General features: G+C 45.4%; 1 protein-coding gene across 1 annotated transcript in view; it reads right to left on the bottom strand.

Annotated features, from left to right (window-relative positions):
* Positions 1 to 23,471, bottom strand: part of LOC106613194 (roundabout homolog 1) — a 333,867-nt gene that overhangs the window by 104,879 nt on the left and 205,517 nt on the right. The window contains exons 3-6 of the mRNA XM_014215221.2: positions 20,316 to 20,473; positions 11,640 to 11,760; positions 8,204 to 8,342; positions 7,901 to 8,028 (exon numbers count right to left, since the gene is read on the bottom strand). Of these exons, the coding sequence (XP_014070696.2) occupies positions 7,901 to 8,028; positions 8,204 to 8,342; positions 11,640 to 11,760; positions 20,316 to 20,473 (546 nt within the window). The remainder of the gene's footprint in view (positions 1 to 7,900; positions 8,029 to 8,203; positions 8,343 to 11,639; positions 11,761 to 20,315; positions 20,474 to 23,471) is intronic.

Genomic DNA, 23,471 nt, shown 5'->3' with positions numbered 1-23,471 from the left:
ACCATCACAAGGCTATGGGATTATTATGGAAAACAGAAAGGAGTCCTTCTATTTGGTTACATTTGTAACATGATAAAGATTGATATGCTGTTGATATTTATATGTAGGAGATGTGGAAAGCGGCAATAAGAGTCCTGACTGTGTGGCCTGGCTTTTAACAGCTTGTTCTGGGTCTAATGTATAGTACCCTTCATGACTGACTACAGAGGGCTTCCTTGAATAATATGAGAACAGCTAATGAAGAGAAGGCTCTGCTGAGCACATTGGAGTGGCTAGATGATGTAGGTTCCCTTGCTAACTTTCTCTGGGTGTTTAGGCAGCGCTTGTATTTCTCCTTCCAGTCCCTTTCCATGGGTTGTTAGTCAAACCACTCTAGGGGCTTCCATTCCAGTCCCTTTCCATGGGTTGTTAGTCCTACCACTCTAGGGGCTTCCATTCCAGTCCCTTTCCATGGGTTGTTAGTCATACCACTCTAGGGGCTTCCATTCCAGTCCCTTTCCATGGGTTGTTAGTCCTACCACTCTAGGGGCTTCCATTCCAGTCCCTTTCCATGGGTTGTTAGTCATACCACTCTAGGGGCTTCCACTCCAGTCCCTTTCCATGGGTTGTTAGTCATACCACTCCAGGGGCTTCCATTCCAGTCCCTTTCCATGGGTTGTTAGTCCTACCACTCTAGGGGCTTCCATTCCAGTCCCTTTCCATGGGTTGTTAGTCAAACCACTCTAGGGGCTTCCATTCCAGTCCCTTTCCATGGGTTGTTAGTCATACCACTCTAGGGGCTTCCATTCCAGTCCCTTTCCATGGGTTGTTAGTCCTACCACTCTAGGGGCTTCCATTCCAGTCCCTTTCCATGGGTTGTTAGTCAAACCACTCTAGGGGCTTCCACTCCAGTCCCTTTCCATGGGTTGTTAGTCAAACCACTCTAGGGGCTTCCATTCCAGTCCCTTTCCATGGGTTGTTAGTCCTACCACTCTAGGGGCTTCCATTCCAGTCCCTTTCCATGGGTTGTTAGTCATACCACTCTAGGGGCTTCCATTCCAGTCCCTTTCCATGGGTTGTTAGTCAAACCACTCTAGGGGCTTCCATTCCAGTCCCTTTCCATGGGTTGTTAGTCATACCACTCTAGGGGCTTCCATTCCAGTCCCTTTCCATGGGTTGTTAGTCATACCACTCTAGGGGCTTCCACTCCATTTGTCCTTTCCACAAATAAATCACAACTATCGGCAAAATGATGAGCGGAGGGAAGCCCATTGGTTCCCTGCATTATTTTACCAGTGAATAATATATTCCCAATGGTGAATACCCATCCCTTAATTAACAAAACACAAACACCACCACAGAACCAGTGTCTGTAGGTTTTCATATCACCTTTATATAACCAAGCCCTTGGTGTGGCCATTCATGTGTTTCTTACGTCAATAAATGTAATATTTGACTTAACGTGTTTATAAGTTCAGAGGAGGTGTTACAGACAGGCAAACACATTTGAAAACAATAATTCACTGATTAAGTTAGTAATGAGAGCAGAGCAGTGAGAAAGAAAAATAGCCCCTGGCACACGATACAATGCTGACATTGTTCACTGAGGATCTGGCCATGAGAGGTGTGAAGAAAAAAACACTGTCTGTCCATTCTGGAATGAATGGGCCAAACAAACCAGCATATAACTATTTTAAGATTTCACTTTTAGAGTTATGATAAATGAGTATAATACTTTTGATTCAACCAAAAACTATTAAAAGGAATATACTGTTCACATAACATATTGTAATCAACAAAATATCCAATCATGTTTCCAGCTACAGGTCGCAATACTGTGACGCTGTGAACTTTCCTTCTTGATCCAAGCCCGATCCAAGCCCGATCCAAGCCCGATCCAAGCACTTAAATGGGGCTTCAGTACCCTCATCTGGGAGTTACTGGCAGAGCATTGAATTCTTAGAATATTGACATTAATTCCACATAGGAGCAGAATATCTAATTTACTCCAGTGTAACCCACCGTCTGAGCCAACAATTCACTACCACTGAAATGACATTAAACCAGCGGCAACTGTGTAAGAAATCCTACGCAACGCATTAGCAGCCTTCCTGTCCTGAATGTTATTTTAAATAAACATGTTATTTGTGCCTTAATCTCTCCCTTTGGGTTCCTTCCCTCTTTCCTGTTATCTACAGTGATCTGACAGGACACTCATAATAATTTTTAAATCGATAACACGTATGACAGATCAGTCATTTAATGTGCTTGCTCTCCTGACAAGCATCAGACCGGAAGCAAATATGACATGACGAAATCCTCTCTCCTTCTCCTTCTCCCTCTCCCCATCCCCCTCCTCCTCTCCCTCTCCCTCCCTAGCTAGAGGAGGTAAACGCTTCCTTTAGTTATTAAGTGGCACAAAGTCTTTGATGATGCACCCTATTTACTGTGAGATGCCTTACCTCATCCTGCATGCTTCCTCTAATACAGGGTCTTACCTCATCCTGCATGCCTCCTCTAATACAGGGTCTTACCTCATCCTGCATGCTTCCTCTAATACAGGGTCTTACCTCATCCTGCATGCTTCCTCTAATACAGGGTCTTACCTCATCCTGCATGCTTCCTCTAATACAGGGTCTTACCTGATCCTGCATGCTTCCTCTAATACAGGGTCTTACCTCATCCTGCATGCTTCCTCTAATACAGGGTCTCACCTCATCCTGCATGCTTCCTCTAATACAGGGTCTTACCTCATCCTGCATGCCTCCTCTAATACAGGGTCTTACCTCATCCTGCATGCTTCCTCTAATACAGGGTCTTACCTCATCCTGCATGCTTCCTCTAATACAGCCTTCCCTGTAGCTCAGTTGGTAGAGCATGGTGTTTGCAACGCCAGGGTTGTGGGTTCGATTCCCACGGGGGGCCAGCAAAAAAAAAAATGTATGAAATGTATGCATTCACTACTGTAAGTCGCTCTGGATAAGAGCGTCTGCTAAATGACAAAAAATGTACAGGGTCTTACCTCATCCTGCATGACTCCTCTAATACAGGGTCTTACCTCATCCTGCATGCTTCCTCTAATACAGGGTCTCACCTCATCCTGCATGCTTCCTCTAATACAGGGTCTCACCTCATCCTGCATGCTTCCTCTAATACAGGGTCTCACCTCATCCTGCATGCTTCCTCTAATACAGGGTCTGACCTCATCCTGCATGCTTCCTCTAATACAGGGTCTCACCTCATCCTGCATGCTTCCTCTAATACAGGGTCTCACCTCATCCTGCATGCTTCCTCTAATACAGGGTCTCACCTCATCCTGCATGCTTCCTCTAATACAGGGTCTCACCTCATCCTGCATGCTTCCTCTAATACAGGGTCTGACCTCATCCTGCATGCTTCCTCTAATACAGGGTCTGACCTCATCCTGCATGCTTCCTCTAATACAGGCATAGCATGTGAGATGAGACACTGCTTATGAGGTCATACAGAACAGGGTCATTAATAAAAAAAAAAAAGGGAAAATGGGTCAAATTCAGTAACATCCTGTTTTTCTCTAGCCTGATCCTGTAGTTCTGAATGGTGTGTTAGGGACAGAGTGTATTGTGTTTCTTACTTTTAACCCTGCTGTTAAGTCACAGATACAGCTCCTGGTAGTAACATTAACAAACATCAAAGTTGTTCTCTTTCATTAGCTAGGCCTTCATTAGAGTGGCAGCGCAAGCAGGAAAGTCAACCAGAGAGTTGGATATATTGATGTTAGGGACAGAGTGAGTGTTGTGTTCGAGACCAGCTAAAGCGAGACCGATTCAAGACCAAGACCGGAGCAAATTGAGTCCATGTCCAGACCAAGACCAGAGGGGGGGCGAGACTGAGTCAAGACCGAGACCAGAGGGGGGGTGAGACCGAGTCAAGAGCGAGACCGGGAGGGGGACAAGGCGTCTGAGACCGAGTCAAAACCGAGACCGGGAGGGGGACCAGGCGTCCGAGACCGAGTCAAAACTGAGACCAGGAGGGGGACCAGGCGTCCGAGACCGAATCAAGACCGAGACCAGGGGGGGGTGAGACAGAGACCGGGAGGGGAACAAGGCATCTGAGACCGAGTCAAAACCGAGACCGAGACCAGAAAAATGCGAGTCCAATTCAATACCATGACTGTAATTTTGTCAAATCACCATCATATTAAGAGTTTTAAATGTCCAGTATTTCTGGGTTCATATTTCAGAACAACATCTGGATTCTTTAGACATTCAGAATAGTGAAAAAATGCATCCTGGGGGAAAATAGAGCCACTCTAAAAATTATTACTAACCCAAACACAGTGTGGAACAATGGGTCTTCTACGCCTTCAGAAAAGGTCTAAGGATTTATAAAAGAATGATTATAATAATAATGATCATTATATTATTTTCAATTATGTTCTGATTTAATCTCTTTAGTTTTTGTTGAAAATGAAAGGGTTAACACTGAAGAGAAAAAAATATCCAATATGGATATTTCTTTGCTGGTCTCTGGGGAGATAAATCTAGATAGCTAGGTCAGCCATTGGCTAGGCCATCAGGAGCTAGATAAAGGCATCTTCCATTCAACTGTATTAGGGCAAAATGTTGGAGTGACAGTGGAATCAATTAATTAATGAGTTGGACTGTTTTTACAAGAACACATGGAAACTTCTGCCTTCTTGAAGGCCAACAGGTCAATAGTGAGCAGTAGTTTTCCCACTGTCTAGCTAGCTAGCTTTTGTTGTCGGCTAGTTTGCAGCGGCTGAAGAATAACTTTCAACAAGAAGTTAAGTTTCAAATGATCATCATCATCTGGTGAGTGGAACTGTGTTTTTTATTGCAGCACGCTTGCTATTGTCAGCCATCTCTTTGAAAATCACTTGTGTATGTGTGAAACATTGTTGTATTTCAAGTGGAACTGACAGCATTTTAGCTTCCAGGAAGAATATGACACATAAAAAATATGACAAACACCCCTTGTCTATACACATAGACTAACAATCCCCGAAACATATAAACAAAATACCCCCTGCTACGTCCTGACCATACTAAACACTAACAAATACCACCTTTACAGGTCAGAACGTGACAGCCACTCTATGGGACTCCTAATCATGGCTGGTTGTGACACAGCCTGGAATCAAACCAGGGTCTGTAGTGATGCCTCTAGCACTGAGTAGCAGTGCCTTAGACCGCTGCGCCACTTGGGAGCCCGGACTATAGCGCACCGGTTTGTGTAGACTCCGTTCCTGGACAAAACATTCTAAGAATTTATGAAATGTGAAAGTTATCATATGTAAGTGGTTGTTTGATTAGAGTGGTCTAGAGTTTTGGTATAATTTCTATGTTAGGGCATTTTCTATGTTTATTCTAGTCACTCTGTTTCTATGTGCAGTTTTGTTTTTGACCTTCAATTGGAAGCAGCGGCTCCTCGTTGCTTCTGATTGAAGGTCCTATAATTAGGGGTTTGTTTGTATTGTGGGTAGTTAGTTGTATTCTGTTTTGTGCTTGTCATCTGACAGAACTGTTAGTGTCGTTTCCGTTAATTGTATATTTGTTTCTCCTTCTTCAGTATTAAAAGAGAAGATGAGTATACACTTCCCTGTTGCGTCTTGGTCCTCCACACACGACACGCGTTACAGTGGCGCACAATTGGCCCAGCATTGTCCAGGTTTGGTCCGGGGTAGGCCGTCATTGTAAATAAGAATTTGTTCAATTGACTTGCCTAGTTAAATAAATTAAATATGGATGCAGTTCAATGCATGATTAATATAATTCACCAATACATTTCTTGGTATTCCAAAAAAATATTGCCATCAGGTTGTAAATCACAATTTCAGTTTCAATGCTCAATATTCTAGACAAAAACAGACGAATGTAAATAAGGCTGGGATTGTCAATATAATCAAACTAACCAGGGCAATGATCACAAGTCAGTCATAACGTGGCTAATAGGCTAGCGTATGTATTTATGTAGCAATCTAAAAACACAGAGCCTAACATTAGCTAGCTAGCTAGCTGCTAGGAGGATGTCATGCCATTGGAGGACTGGGTGAGTGACTGACTTTTTCCCCTCATATCATTTTTTGGTGGCTATACACAGCTAGAGATGCAGGTGTCATTTGGTTAGCTAGCAAGAACTTGAACGACTGTTATCCAGTTAGCATATCTCTTGCATTCGAACACAAAAAATAATAGTTAGTCAAGAACGCTCTAGATAACATGTAAACAGCCTAATCAGCTCTGCAACGGCAAGCAAAATGGTCAGAGTGAGGTGTGTTTGGAAGTAGCTCGCTAGCAAGCTAGCCAACTTTAACCAGTTAGCTTGGGTGCTTGGTTTGGACAAGCATGCAACAACAAGCTGCAGAAAGACGAGGAGGCTACAATTCCCCTATTGTTTATCCGTGCAATTTTGACAGCCAACTAGCTGAAAAAGTCTGAGAGGGTTTATCTAATGTTCCTTCATTAGAATTTAGCTCATCTTGCTCTGGTTAGCATTAGTTGTTGACCTTGTTGATGTTTATAACTGAGTGAGAGAGAGCCTACCTTTTCATGGTGGTTGATCAATAGGACTGTAAAGTTCCCAAATGTAAGAGGACTCCTGTGGTGTTTACATAGTTTTAGAAATCCATTCAGGTGTATTTTGTGGATTTGGATAATGCGTTCTAGTGATCTGAAGTCGCACTGTTGCAACGGCCTGTAAACACACAGACCAGTTCAAAGTGAATGATGGCAGGTCTGTGTGGCAAATGGCTTGTTTGAATAAAGGTCTACTGTAGCTCTCATTGGCTATTTGTATTTTTTTTTTTTTATGGTGGATATCTTGAATAAATTATTGGTGGATGTTGATTAAGTTATTACTGGATATATAGATGAAGTTATTGACAGGAGGGTCTAATCATGCTCCTCAAAGAAATCAACACATCACTGGCCTGTGGAACGCAGCAATAAATAATTGCAGAGAACAAACATGTGAAGATTGGGTTCTGTATTAGTACTGAGAGGGGGGGGGGGGTGATGGGGGATTTTTTTGTCCCATCTCTTCATAGATCTCGAGGACTGCTGGGAATACAATTTTACACTTCTGACCTCACCACACAAACCTCTACTACCCAAACCCCCCCACCATCCTCCCATCTACCTCGTCCAAGCTCAATTCCCATCTCGTTCTGCTCCAGTGGTGAGTCACTTCAACCCCTCAATGTACACCTCCCCACCCTGCTGACCCCATCCCCTGTGCACTGAACCACCTTCTATCCCGCTCCTCAATATTCACATTAACCTGCTGCTAAATGACCCCAGTGTTCCACCTGCGTGGCTCCCAGGAGGTTTAAGGGTTGGGGGGATCCAGGCCCCCTTTTCTACTGAATGACTCCTTTCTACTCTGTGACCAGCTGCTTTCTGTTCTCACTGTGTTAGTAGGATGTCCAATGGACAGAGACACACAGAGGCTCCCCACAGGCCTACCACTGATACAGCATATCTTAAACATGACCAGAGAGCTGCCTCTAAAGGAATGTCCTCGCTCCTATGGATGCAGTGAATGGAATTGATTATCATTGAGCTCCCATGTGTAAAGTGTAAGATCCTCTATGGATTTTCAGATGGCCTTTATTAGAAATCAATAAGCTAATTGTGAGAGAATGGGTGAAAGTAATAACTTTTCAAGCTCAAGAATTGGGTGTTATAATTGCATTGCGGTTGAGCTAAATTACGTCTAAGGTGCAAAAACTCACCGTAACCCATACAAGTAGAGAGACTGAAACATCTGGAACAATCAACATACCTTTCAGCAATAGAGGCTCGACAACAGGACCACGTACCGAACAATGTACAGGACTGTGCAAGTTAACTGGTGCGTTGACCTTCGTAAACCTGCACAGTATTTTACTAGATTAAGTAACAGAGTTGGGTGGTCTTACCGTGGACGGTGAGGGTGGCCGACGCCTCCGCCCTGCCCACCATGTTCTCTGCCACGCAGGTGTAAGAACCCACATCTGCAGAGCTCAGACGACGGATCTTCAGGGTGTGGTCCTCACGGATCTCATATCTGGAATATTCACAGGGAATCGGTCAAACACGTACGCACGCACACACACACCACATACCTTACTGTATATGCTGATCATCAGACAGACAAAAGGGAGCGAGGCATCAAATAGAAAGAGAGAAAGGGATTGTGTTGTAATAAAGGGGGCCAGAAGATGAGTCATACAGTACAGTACCTTCCCTTGGGCAGGTCTCCGTCATCTTTCCTCCAGCGGACGGTGGGAACTGGGTCACCCCGGGCCTCACACCTGAACTCCACGCTCTGGTCCACCAGCACCACCTGGCTACCGGGACGCTTCACAAAGCTGGGTCGCTCTGCAGAGAGAGATGACATAGCACAGGACTATTCAGTACTAAGTCTACAGCATGTCAGTACACTGTATCTGCATTTATACAGGATAGAATAGTATAGTATAGCATAGTATATCATAGCACAGTATATCATAGCATAGTATAGTATAGCATAGCATAGCGTAGTATAGTATATAATAGCATAGTATATCATAACATAATATAGCATAGTATAGTATATCATAGCATTGTATTGTATAATATATCATATCATAGCATAGTATATCACAGCATAGCATAGTATAGCATAGCATAGCATAATATAGCATAGCATATTACAGTATATCATAGCATAGCATAGTATAGCATAGCATAGCATAATATAGCATAGCATAGTATAGCATAGCATAGTATATCATAGCATGGTCTATCATAGCATAGTCTATCACAGCATAGTATTGTACAGCATAGTATATCACAGCACAGTATATCATAGTATAGTATATCATATCATAGTATAATATATCATAGCGTAGCATAGTATAGCGTAGCATAGTATAGTATAGCGTAGCATATTATATCATATATTATAGTATAGTATATCATATCATTGTATAGTATATCAAATCATTGTATAGTATATCATTTTATACTATATCATAGTATAGTATATCATAGCATAGTATATCATAGTATACTACATCATAGCATATTACATCATATCATAGTATATCATAGCATAGTATATCATAGCATAGTATGTCATGTCACAGTATGTCATAGTATATTAGAGTATAGTATATTGTGGTATAGTATATCATATATCATATCATAGTATAGTATAGTATATCATAGTAAATATATCATATCTTAGTATATTATATCATAGTATAGTATATCATAGCATAATATAGTATAGTGTATCATAGCATAGCATAGTGTATCATAGCATAGTGTATCATAGCATAGTATATCACAGCATAGTATATCATATCATAGTATATCATCGCATAGTATAGTATATCATAGTATAGCATATCATATTATAGTATAGTGTATCATATTATAGTATATCATAGTATAGTATATCATAGTATATTATATCATAGTATATCATATCATGGTATATCATAGCATATATCATAGCATATATCATAGCATATTATATCATAGCATAGTATATCATAGTATAGTCTATCAAAGCATAGTATATCATAGTATAGCATAGCACAGTGTATCATAGCATACTATAGCATAGCATAGTATATCATAGTATAGTCTATCAAAGCATAGTATATCATATCATATATTATAGTATATCATAGCATATCATAGTATAGTATATCACAGCATAGTATATCATAGTATAGTATATTATAGTATAGTATATCATAGTATAGTATATCATAGTATAGTATAGCATAGTATATCATAGTATTGCATAGTATATCATGGTATTGTACATCATAGCATAGTATATAATTGTATATCATGGCATAGTATATCATATCATAGTATATCATAGTGTAGTATATCATAGCATATTAGATCATAGCATATTATATCATAGCATAGTATATCATAACACGGTATATCATAGCATGGCACATCATAGCACAGTATATCATTGTATAGTATATCATAGTATAGTATATCATAGCACAGTATCTCATAGTATAGTATATCATAGCATAGTATATCATAGTATAGTATATAATTGTATAGTTTAGCTTAGTATACTATGTCATAGTATAGCATAGCATAGTATATCATAGTATAATATATCATAGCATAGTATACCATAGTATCGTATAGTGTATCATAGTATAGTATATCATAGTATAGTATAGCATAGTATATCATAGCATAGTATATCATAGTATATTATAGTATGTGACTGTACTGTATCTTTAGCACTGTATGGGGATTGAACCATCTTGCCGATCAGTCATATTGTAGCAGAGTCTCAGTGCTAACATTAGCAGTGTGTTTTAGTAATCACAGCTACCCTCGTTGCCCTTTGTCATGATCATCTGAGAGGTCCTGTAAAATCCTGCTGTTGCAGTCCATTCCCCTAACCTTCCAGCAGGGATTTAAATAAAAATGAATGTTGGAAAAAGCTTCTGAAATGAAAACAGATAGCCATCTAACCACCCTTGCCCCCTCAGGTCCAGTTTAGCTACCTCTCCCTCTCCCTCCCCAGCCTCTATTCCCTCAGCAGAGACACATCAACACACAGAGCTTCTCCATAGGAAACATTTAGCAGGTTTCCTAATACCTTTAATCACCTTCTCCTCCAACATTTGTTTTTTAATATGTCCCAAGGCTCAACAATTGCAGCTCAATAGTTTGACCTCCCTTTTCTCGACTCTCTACCCTTCCTTCTCTCTCCCCTTCCTTCTCTCTCCTCTCTCCCCTTCCTTCTCTCTCCTCTCTCCCCTTCCTTCTCTCTCCTCTCTCTCCCCTTCCTTCTCTCTCCCCTTCCTTCTCTCTCCTCTCTCTCCCCTTTCACCTATTTGTTCTCTCCCCTCCCTCCTTCCTCCTCTCTGCTCTCTCCCTCACTCCTCACATCCCCCTCTCTCCCTCCCCTCCCTCCTCACATTCACCCCTCCTCATATCCCCTCCCTCTCTGCCTCCCCTCCCTCCTCACATCCCCTTCAGTTTTGGCTTGAAAAAGTGCTCGGTAAATGTGTGGGGCTGTCATGAGTTTTTCTGTTGTGTTGTTTACTCAAATAGGCAAAGCCATAGGTATGGTCTGAACCCTTTGAAGTCATTTCCATATATAATAATGTATCTTATGTGGGAAAGAAGAATATGTGTATGTTAGCGTTGGCCCTGTTGGAGGGGATGATGAGAGGCCTTGTGGGACAGGAAGTAGAGGAAGTGGAGAGGACAGTCAGAAGTTCAGCCGACTGAGGTCAATACAGAGTAATATACTGCGACTATAAACTGAGGTAACGGAGAGCTGTGGGGTCAAAGGTCAGTCATGGTGGAATGTGGCACAGCTGGCCAGAGGAGAGGTGCTGAGGTCAGGTGGGGGGGTCAGGGGAGGAGAAAAGGGGAGTCATTCGAGAGGTGTGGGGCTCCTGGGGGAGAAAAGGGGGTCAGGGGGCTCCTGGGGCAATTCATGGATAACTGTTAGAGTGAAGGCCATGTCACACTCCTCTTGAAGGGGTCGATGACACCATTTAGTCTCCTTGGAGACACACACAAAACAAAACATCTGGACCCTCACTGTACACAAACACACACACATACAGAGAGAGAGACAGAGACAGAGACAGAAACAGAGAGTGACCGTGTGTGAGGAAGGTTACTTACCGAGCACAGTGAGCTCAGCAATCTCACTCTCCCTCTCTCCCACCATATTGGTCCCGACACACACATACTTCCCAGCGTCGCTTTTTCTGGCATTGGTTATCATCAGCTTTCCTCCCCGGATCTGAGGAACGAGAGAAAAGGTCAGACCTTGTGAGGACAAAACTGCACGCCTAACATTGCAAAATATTCCCTCAGTATAAAAGCTCTGTATTTCCTCACCCATGAAGTTATGACCAAAGGAATTCAGAGTTTTAAAAAACTCCATCTGTCATGTTTTGATGGGAGTATAAACTCACAAATGAATCTTAGTGAGCCATGTATGTCCTGAGGTCCCAGTGATAGAAACCCAAAGTACTGTACTACTGTGGTACCTATCCAACCATTCTATGCTATTCTCATTCAACCTGTGGCTTGTATGGCTTTATCAGACAGTCTGTTCCTGCTCAGGGCTTGCCTGGCCAAACACCCCTTCCCCAAACCTAGAAAGCCACAGCTCCCTGAGGGAACACCTGAAGCAGGGAAGAGTGGAAGCATTACTCCAGCCACAAATGACTTCCAGCACAGCAGTCTCCCCTACCGTTCTGAGAAGAGGAAAACTGAGCTTTTACTTAAGTATTTTCTCATGCATACATACAGAGACACATACTAACACATGCATACGTGTGTGTGTGTGTGTGTGTGTGTGTGTGTGTGTGTGTGTGTGTGTGTGTGTGTGTGTGTGTGTGTGTGTGTGTGTGTGTGTGTGTGTGTGTGTGTGTGTGTGTGTGTGTGTGTGTGTGTGTGTACGTTGGGGATGTGTGTAGGTAGGGGGGAGTTGAAGGGGGTAGCCCCAACAGCATTGCAAAAAAGCCCCAAACCTTCTGCCTTTCACTGGCTGTCTTCAGTCAAACACACTCCTACACATGTATCCACTTCATGACACACTATGCAACGTATCACTAAATCTAATTAACTGTGTTCAACACTGCATGTGTACCTGCGCTCTGCACTCTAGGTGATCTAAAAACAGGTATCACTGGCATTTAAGGAATGGAGCCTCACTTTTATTATCCCAGCAGCCTAATTAAGAGTGACACCTTGTACAGGAGCAAACAATCCACATGACGCCTGCTAGGTAGGGCAAGTATAGAAATAGAATGTCAGAAGGTTCTCAGTGGAATCTGTGGTGTGCAGCCTAACAGCTTATCTGGGAGGAGCAGAGACACGGAGAGGCAGTCTAATTGCCACAACTAATAAATCCCCCTACAAACAAAACCCCCTCCACTCTCGCTCCTCCACTTAAATAAATAGCTGTGCATCAACACTCCCCATCCAACCTGACAGAGTTTGAGAGGATGTGCAGAGACGAATGGGAGAAACTCAGGCTGTCACCTAACAAAATGTGGAAGAAGTCAAGACATCTGAATACTTTCTGAAGGCACTGTAGACGGCCTACACGTAGAGAAACAGAGGAGCACTGTTTCACTCGCTCGGATGCTTCCTCCTGTGAGATACATTCTGCCTCTTGAAGGAAAATGATGAAAGACAGAGACAAAACATAAATGATTTGGTATTATTTATTTATTTATTTTCGTACATTTTGGGGGGGAAGCCTGGCTTTCCTTGGCATCCATGAACACCCTCCACTGATTCCTCAGGTGTTCTGAGGCATTCTGGGGCACCTCTTACCCTCGCTGCTTGTTTAATATTCATAATAAAAACTGTTTTTAAATAGAAGACAAGGGAAGGGAGAGGAAGGGAAGAGAAGGGTCACACTGGCAGTGTTTGTTTGAAGTAGCATTATGTTACTGTTTGTTTGAAGTAGCATTATGTTACTGTTTGTTTGAAGTAGCATTATGTTACTGTTTGTTTGAGGGAGGGCTTAACAGCTAAAGCACTTGGACACTCACAAAGGCACAAGGTCAGGTCATGTCAGACCACGTAGGGCAGGAAGAGGGAGGTGGACTGGAGGTCCCATGGAGGTCCCATGGAGGTCCCATAGGGCATTGACATGAGGATCCACTTTAGGGCCAGAGCACCCCATCAGCTTTCCCACCTCTGCGTGGAGGTGGCACTGTCCCATTCCACTCAGGCATATTTAGAGGCCCTGGGCAGCAGGGGGCCTCTGGAGTGGGCCAGTGTGAATGGAGAGGCCTTCCTTTCTCTCTGCACCTTTCTTTGTCTCTGTGTATATCACCTCCACAGGGGGCTGCTGAAGGCAGAAACAATCTGACCATTATCCTGCATCACAGGGAGATGGCTCTATCCCAACACCGTTTTTTCTCTCCCGTCATTTGGTAATGCTGATAGTGTGAAACCCAGATTCAGCACGCGTTCTGGCGGCATTCATGCTGCATTTCATTTTCCAGGCTGCTAATCACCCTCAACTACTAAACAAAAGAGGGGGAAGACAATGCAGGGCATGTCTGCAGTCTGTCCCAGTGCTGACTGATTCCCTCCATACAGCAACATCAAATTAGTTTCTCCAAAAAACTGTTAGAGCTGGATGCCTTTTTGTTCTGTTCCATTATAAGGCCTTCATCCCCTTGACAGACCTGTTTTGCACAGGTGTGACAAATGCCTCCATCTGCTCTCAGCGGAGTAGCGGCTTGACAAAGAAAAAGTCCCTTGCTGTGTGTCTGTTTATTGACTGTGGCGGCTGTGTCACAACAACAGCCCAGTGCAGAGAGCTCAGTGTGAATAGACTATACAGCATTTCACTTGTTCACACAGCTTTCTAACATGGAGCCAGGGATGGCAGGGCTAACATAGATAGGAGGAGTCAGGGGGCAGGGCTAACATAGATAGGAGGAGCCAGGGGGCAGGGCTAACATAGATAGGAGGAGCCAGGGATGGCAGGGCTAACATAGATAGGAGGAGCCAGGGGGCAGGGCTAACATAGATAGGAGGAGCCAGGGATGGCAGGGCTAACATAGATAGGAGGAGCCAGGGATGGCAGGGCTAACATAGATAGGAGGAGTCAGGGGGCAGGGCTAACATAGATAGGAGGAGTCAGGGGGCAGGGCTAACATATATATGAGGAGCCAGGGATGGCAGGGCTAACATAGATAGGAGGAGCCAGGGATGGCAGGGCTAACATAGATAGGAGGAGTCAGGGGGCAGGGCTAACATAGATAGGAGGAGTCAGGGATGGCAGGGCTAACATATATATGAGGAGCCAGGGATGGCAGGGCTAACATAGATAGGAGGAGCCAGGGATGGCAGGGCTAACATAGATAGGAGGAGTCAGGGGGCAGGGCTAACATAGATAGGAGGAGCCAGGGATGGCAGGGCTAACATAGATAGGAGGAGCCAGGGGGCAGGGCTAACATAGATAGGAGGAGCCAGGGATGGCAGGGCTAACATAGATAGGAGGAGCCAGGGGGCAGGGCTAACATAGATAGGAGGAGCCAGGGATGGCAGGGCTAACATAGATAGGAGGAGCCAGGGATGGCAGGGCTAACATAGATAGGAGGAGTCAGGGGGCAGGGCTAACATAGATAGGAGGAGTCAGGGGGCAGGGCTAACATATATATGAGGAGCCAGGGATGGCAGGGCTAACATAGATAGGAGGAGCCAGGGATGGCAGGGCTAACATAGATAGGAGGAGTCAGGGGGCAGGGCTAACATAGATAGGAGGAGTCAGGGATGGCAGGGCTAACATATATATGAGGAGCCAGGGATGGCAGGGCTAACATAGATAGGAGGAGTCAGGGGGCAGGGCTAACATAGATAGGAGGAGTCAGGGGGCAGGGCTAACATATATATGAGGAGCCAGGGAGGGCAGGGCTAACATAGATAGGAGGAGTCAGGGGGCAGGGCTAACATAGATAGGAGGAGTCAGGGGGCAGGGCTAACATAGATAGGAGGAGCCAGGGATGGCAGGGCTAACATAGATAGGAGGAGTCAGGGGGCAGGGCTAACATAGATAGGAGGAGTCAGGGATGGCAGCGCTAACATAGACAGGAGGAGTCAGGGGGCAGGGCTAACATAGATAGGAGGAGCCAGGGATGGCAGGGCTAACATAGACAGGAGGAGTCAGGGATGGCAGGGCTAACATAGATAGGAGGAGTCAGGGATGGCAGCGCTAACATAGACAGGAGGAGTCAGGGATGGCAGGGATAGCATAGATAGGAGGAGCCAGGGATGGCAGGGATAACATAGATACAGTAAGAGCACCTCCTCCCAGCTGCCCACTGTACTGAGGCTAGGAAACACTGTCACTGAGGCTAGGAAACACTGTCACCACCGATAAATCTACGATAATCTAGAATTTGAATAAGCATTTTTCTACGGCCAGCCATGCTTTCCACCTGGCTACCCCTACCCTGGTCAATAGCTCTGCACTCCCCACAGCAACTTGCCAGAGTCCCCCCCCCCGCCCCCCCGCTTCTCCTTCACCCAAAAAATACACATAGCTGATGTTCTGAAAGAGCTGCAAAATGTGGACCCTACAAATCACCTGGGCTAGACAATCTGGACCCTCTCTTTCTAAAATTATTCGCTGCAATTGTTGCAACCCCTATTACTTGCCTGTTCAATCTCCCTTTCTATCGCTTGAGATCCATAAAGATTGGAAAGCTGCCGCGGTCATCCCCCTCTTCAAAGGGGGAGACACTAGACCCAAACTGTTACAGACCTATATCCATCCTACCCTGCCTTTCTAAAGTCTTTGAAAGCCAAGTTAACAAACAGATCACTGACCATTTCGAATCCCACCTTCTCCGCTATGCAATCTGGTTTCCGAGCTGGTCACAGGTGCACCTCAGTCACGCTCAAGGTCCTAAACGATATTATAATCGCCATCAATAAAAGACAATACTGTGCAGCCGTCTTCATCGACCTGGCCAAGGCTTTCGACTCTGTCAATCACCGTTTTCTTATCAGCAGACTCAACAACCTTTGTTTCTCTAATGACTGCCTCGCCTGGTTCACTAAGTACTTCTTAGATAGAGCTCAGTGTGTCAAATCAGAGGATGCCACAGGGTTTAATTCTCGGGCCGACTCTTTTCTCTGTATACATCAATGATATCGCTCTTGCTGCTGGTGATTCTCTGATCCACCTCTACGCAGACGACTCCATTCTGTATACATCTGGCTGTTCTCCTTCCGTGGCCTCCAACTGCTCTGAATTGCCAGTAAAACAAAATGCATGCTCTTCAACCGATCACTGCCCGCACCCGCCCACCTGACTAGCATCACTACTCTGGATGATTCTGACTTAGAATATGTGGACAACTATAAATACCTAGGTATCTGGTTAGACTGTAAACTCTCCTTCCAGACTCACATTAAGCATCTCCAATCCAAGTTAAATCTAGAATCGGCTTCCTATTTCGCAACAAAGCCTTCTTCACTCATGCTGCCAAACATACCCTCGTAAAACTGACAATCCTACCAATCCTTGACTTCGGTGATGTCGTTTACAAAATATCCTCCAACACTCTACTCAGAAAATTGGATGCAGTCTATCACAGTGCCATCCGTTTTGTCACTAAAGCCCCATATACTATCCACCACTGCGACCTGTATGCTCTCGTTGGCTGGCCCTCGGTACATATCCGTCGTCAAACCCACTGGCTCCAGGTCATCTATAAGTCTTTGCTAGGTAAAGCCCCGCCTTATCCCAGCTCACTGGTCACCATAGCGACACCCACCTATAGCACGTGCTCTTGCAGGTATATTTCACTGGTCACCCCCAAAGCCAAAACCTACTTTCCAGGCCATGTGTAGGGCAGTTAGACACACCTACGATCACCGGGCAGTTAGACACACCTACGATCACCGGGCAGTTAGACACACCTACGATCACCGGGCAGTTAGACACACCCATGATCACTGAGCAGTTAGACACACCTACGATCACTGGGCAGTTAGACACACCTAGGATCACTGGGCAGTTAGACACACCTACGATCACTGGGCAGTTAGACACACCTACGATCACTGGGCAGTGAGTCACACCTACGATCACTGGGCAGTTAGACACACCTACGATCACTGGGCAGTTAGACACACCTACGATCACTGGGCAGTTAGACACACCTACGATCACTGGGCAGTTAGACACACCTACGATCACTGGGCAGTTAGACACACCTACGATCACTGGGCAGTTAGACACACCTACGATCACTGGGCAGTTAGACACACCTACGATCACTGGGCAGTTAGACACACCTACGATCACTGGGCAGTTAGACACACCTACGATCACTGGGCAGTTAGACACACCTACGATCACTGGGCAGTTAGACACACCTACGATCACTGGGCAGTTAGACACACCTACGATCACTGGGCAGTTAGACACACCTGCGCTGCTCTGTCCTCCAACCACCTCTCCAGAGCCATTGATTGATGAGGTTATTGTTTCCATGCTGATGAACAGTGTGTGTGTGTGTGTGTGTGTGTGTGTGTGTGTGTGTGTGTGTGTGTGTGTGTGTGTGTGTGTGTGTGTGTGTGTGTGTGTGTGTGTGTGTGTGTGTGTGTGTGTGTGTGTGTGTCAGCCTGACTGAGCCTGAGAGTGAGGGTGTAGCTGGGACTGGGTCAGGGGAGGGGCATTATGGGCCAGGTGTCTGTGTGAAGCAACCCTGATGACAGGAGAGAGCAGGCTTTGTTCTCACATAGGGAGAAATGACAGGTCCCAACAAAGTTACAGTGGCGCACATACACACGCACACACACACATGCACACACACAAACATGCAATGTTGTGCATGTGCAACCACACCCAATAAACTAGTTCCGAGGTTGATGCAGAGGCTGTGTGCTTATCAGTAACTGCTGGCTGAATTCAGAGACAGATATGATTTGATTCAATTTCCACTAGATTATGCGCTTTCGATTATGCTGTGAAACTGCCAGCCGCTTCTTTTTAATCTTCCCCCGGTGCAGCTAATGGGCGGCTGAGGGCGGGGGATGGGCTATCACGCTGTTTATGAGTAAGAGCTGTGATTAGGACAACACCTTAAGGCAGTGTTCAGTCATGTCAATAATACTGAACACATCCATGGCTGGGTGTTCTGGGCTCAGGATGAAGCTGTATCAGCTGCCTGTACCATAACTTGCCCAGAGAGGAGCACAGTGTGCCCAGAGAGGAGCACAGTGTGCCCAGAGAGGAGCACAGTGTGCCCAGAGAGGAGCACAGTGTGCCCAGAGAGGAGCACAGTGTGCCCAGAGAGGAGCACAGTGTGCCCAGAGAGGAGCACAGTGTCATGATAAAGTACATAGGAGGAAAATGTTTCTAATTACCGCTTGTTGTCATTATGTAAACAGAGTTGCAGTTTGCTGTTAACTGTCCTAATCAGACCATACTGTAACGTTGGCTAACTGATCCCTTCAAGGCCTGGCTAATCATCCTTACCGATCCCTTCTGGGCCTGGCTAATCATCCTTACTGATCTCATCTGGGCCTGGCTAATCATCCTTACTGATCCCTTCTGGGCCTGGCAAATCATCCTTACCAATCCCTTCAGGGCCTGGCTAATCATTCTTACTGATCCCTTCTGGGCCTGGCTAATCATCCTTACTGATCCTTTCTGGGCCTGGCTAATCATCCTTACTGATCCCGTCAGGGCCTGGCTAACCATCCTTACTGATCCCTTCTGGGCCTGGCTAATCATCCCTACTGATCCCTTCAGGGCCTGGCTAACCATCCTTACTGATCCCTTCTGGGCCTGGCTAATCATCCCTACTAATCCCTTCAGGGCCTGGCTAATCATCCTTACTGATCCCTTCTGGGCCTTGCTAATCATCAGCATCCTGGCCAAATGTCCAATGTGATGTTATTAGCAAATGGTAGAGACTGAAGATTTTGTTAGACGTGATTCAACATCTGATCATAACACCACCTTCCGGAGACACCTGAAACCCCACCTCTTTAAGGAATACCTAGGATAGGATAAAGTAATCCTTCTAACCCCCCCCCCCTTAAAAGATTTAGATGCACTATTGTAAAGTGGTTGTTCCACTGGATATTATAAGGTGAATGCACCAATTTGTAAGTCGCTCTGGATAAGAGCGTCTGCTAAATGACTTAAATGTAAATGTAAAATAACCCACACAGACCCATGTTTTTACTATCCTCTTCTCTGTCCATCCCTAGAAGCTGACTGAAGCTCCATCTACCCTACACACTCAGCCAGTCAGAGTGATCAAACACACCATCACTTCTCCACCATGTAACTATATGCAAGGAATGTGCAGATAGGTATATGGTGGAGACAGTGGGCCCATCAAGGTCAGCTCTCCACTGCTCTACTCAGCAGCAGCAGGGGGGTGATTGATACTGCTGATCCCTTCACTACACTCTGAATTAAAACAGATGAATTGGTGGCTGCTCTTGAACACTATATAAATCAGATAGAGAGGGAACGTTTCCACTCCCTCAGCGCTGCGGAGACAAACTTTCCTCTTTTTCAGAAACGTTTTAATGTCATCATAGTATTGAGTGTTTGTTCTACTGGCTGATCTTACTCAGCAGGATCCTAATCAATGTTGTGCTGCTTGACTAATGAACCAAGACTAATTATGAGACTCTCTCATTAAATGAACAACTTCAGTTTGCTGATTTGAGTTAGAAATCACTATTGGTGAAACAACAGGGGACAAATCAATCAATGTGAGGTTTACACTGACATTAATATGGTATAAAATACCAGCTCACACACAAACACACACAACCAGTTACACTCACAGTGATTCGTTCATCTCTGTCATCGATGTTGGCACTGTCCTTCTTCCAGGATATGCTAGGTTCAGGATGGCCGCGAGGGGGCATACACTCTAGGACTGCAGGCTCGCCCGCTGCCACCATCACATCGGCAGGATTCTGTCTGAAGTCATCACGTAGTACTGCAGAAATAGGAGCGGCAGAGATTAGCTTTGACACGAAGGGCATAATAACACCAAAATCAGTCACTCCAGTTAGACAGGACTGTAGATTTGACATATCTCACTCAGATGCATTGTACCATCTACAGACCACAACACTGCTCTACAGCAACAACATAATGCCAAAAGGAAACCGCTGATGTGTTATCATAACCTATAATTGGGTACTGTCACCAATCCGTCACCACGTGGACATGGCCGCAGTGACCACTTCTATCAGAGGAGACTATCAGGACCAGGGATCGTCATACCACAAACGGCTGGACCACTGGCCACAGATTGGAGTGTCTTCCCCTACCCACAAGGCCTTGTTGACAATGAGATTAACATGTGTGCATCCACACATGAGAACGGTTTTGACCTATCATCTCTCCTCTTTACCACCTCACACTGTCTCTCTGTGTCAGGCTAGTGAGTGTGTGAGTGACACACGTTGACGTGGGGTACAAGAACCGCCTCCAGTCACACACATCATCCCCTCTTCATCATCGCCCCTTCACCACGTCACTTTCACTTCCTGTTTATCCACACAACCCTGCCACTGACTGATGGAGCCTATGTTTGCATTACAACCCATCTACAGGTATGGCCACTTTAAACACTGCTGTTATACAGGGTTCACAACTGGATTGGGAAGCGCTGTAATATATACCACTCCCCTCGCTGACATGAAACCCACTCCTATAGTCACTCAGAGATGCATTTTCCCAGTTAAAAGGCCCATTAGTGTGGGGGTGTAGGAGCTTGTGCTTCCCCGTCTAATGTCTAATGGATGAGAACAACAGCGGCTGAGCTAATGTGACAGAGGGAAATGCTGTTTTAATGGGAACAAATGATCCGTGAGCTGTCTCATTCATCTTGACAACAGCATGATAGTATCACAGCATCATATAAACACTACGGACATTAGAGACAGTGTCCTTTATCTAGACTATAGGAATAGAACACAAATGACATCCTATACTCTACAAAGTGCACTACTTTTGACTAGACTTGTCATCAAATGTAGTGCACTAAGCACTCTATGAAATGTATACCCCAGTAACTCAGTCCAGTAACAATATGGAAAAGTATGTATATCACAGCAGCATTGTAAAAGCTGAGAGAAAGGATGGTTGTGGGCTGCTATCAGAAGGTCAGAGCCTAGCTAAAGCCTAGCTCTGCCTCCCCAGCGGTAGTGTAGAAGATAAACTGGAGAGATTTACGAGAGGACAGAAGGTAATGAAAAACCAACAACACGCCATCTATAGACGGCGTGCCAGTAATCACTTTCCCAGCTCGGGTGTATCTGTCTGTACACACACACACACAAAACATGTTCTCATAAACTACAGGCTGAAATTCTACTCAGCCTAAAGTATGCAAGGTCAGCACAATGTGTACCTGTGTGTGATGGTCCTGGCTATGAGTTTATGAGTGTTTGTGTATGGAAAAGGAAAGGGGGATACCTAGTCAGTTGTCCAACTGAATGTATTCAACTGAAATGTGTCTTCTGCATTTAACCCAACCCCTCTGAATCCCCTATGAGGTGCGAGGGGCTGCCTTAATTGACATCCATGTCTTTGGTGCCTGGGGAACAGTGGGTTAACTGCCTTGCTCATGGACAGAATGACAGATGTTTAACTTGTCAGCTCAGGGATTTGATCCAGCAACCTTCTGGTTGCTGGCCCAACGCTCTAAGTGGACCCTGCATGTGTGTGTGTGTATGTGTCTATACTCGTGTGTGTGTGTGTGTGTGTGTGTGTGTGTGTGTGTGTGTGTGTGTGTGTGTGTGTGTGTGTGTAAGAGAGAGAGTGTTTGTGTGTGTGTGTGTGTGTGTGTGTTTATGCACACGTGTATGTGGAATACGACCAGAATCTTCTCCTCTCCACCATCTCATTGTCTCATGCCCCTGAACCTGCTCCTAGTCACCATGGTGCACCTCCTCCACCTCCCTCCCTCCACCCACTTCCCCTGAACCTACTCCTAGTCACCATGGTGCTCCATCTCCCTCCCTCCCTCCACCCACTTCCCCTGAACCTGCTCCTAGTCACCATGGTGCACCTCCTCCACCTCCCTCCCTCCACCCACTTCCCCTGAACCTGCTCCTAGTCACCATGGTGCACCTCCTCCACCTCCCTCCCTCCACCCACTTCCCCTGAACCTGCTCCTAGTCACCATGGTGCTCCACCTCCCTCCCTCCCTCCACCCACTTCCCCTGAACCTGCTCCTAGTCACCATGGTGCACCTCCTCCACCTCCCTCCCTCCACCCACTTCCCCTGAACCTGCTCCTAGTCACCATGGTGCACCTCCTCCACCTCCCTCCCTCCACCCACTTCCCCTGAACCTGCTCCTAGTCACCATGGTGCTCCACCTCCCTCCCTCCACCCACTTCCCCTGAACCTGCTTCTAGTCACTTCCTCCACCTTCCTCTGCCCTACTCCCTGTGAACCTGCTTCTAGTCACTTCCTCCACATCCGAACCGCCCCACACAGATCAAAGATAGGCTCACGCCAGGAAACATCAACTTCCTGACAGCCAACAAATTCCTGCCTAAACCCTTTAAGCACTTAATTGGCCATCGCTGAGAAATCCAGCTCTCCCTCTGCCTGCTTCTTGTAACTTGCCAGCATGAGGAAGCTGGTTTGGGGAGGGGAACCCAGTGACAGTGGGGAGGGGAACCCAATCCCCCTGTAGGAATTGGCTTTCAGATGGAGATATATGGGAGGTAATGGTTTCTCCAGGCTTCTCTAGCTAATCAGGGGACCCTACACCTTCTCATGTACAGCAGCAGAACACTATGTGACCCATCACAAAACAAGTCTCCACATGTGGTATACCTGACTCTAAAGCAATGGGATTTGTATATTTCTTATCTCTTGCTGGTAGTCAAGGCTATTGTTGATTAGAATATAAAGCCTCGATGGAAACGCAGGTCTGCAAAAGGAATGTAAAAATAATTGTTTGCACACAACACAT

The sequence above is a fragment of the Salmo salar genome, chromosome ssa09 (assembly GCF_905237065.1).
Source record: "Salmo salar chromosome ssa09, Ssal_v3.1, whole genome shotgun sequence".
NCBI lineage: Eukaryota > Metazoa > Chordata > Actinopteri > Salmoniformes > Salmonidae > Salmo > Salmo salar.
Note: the sequence above shows the minus strand (reverse complement) of the source record. Positions and strands in the feature narration are given on the sequence as shown.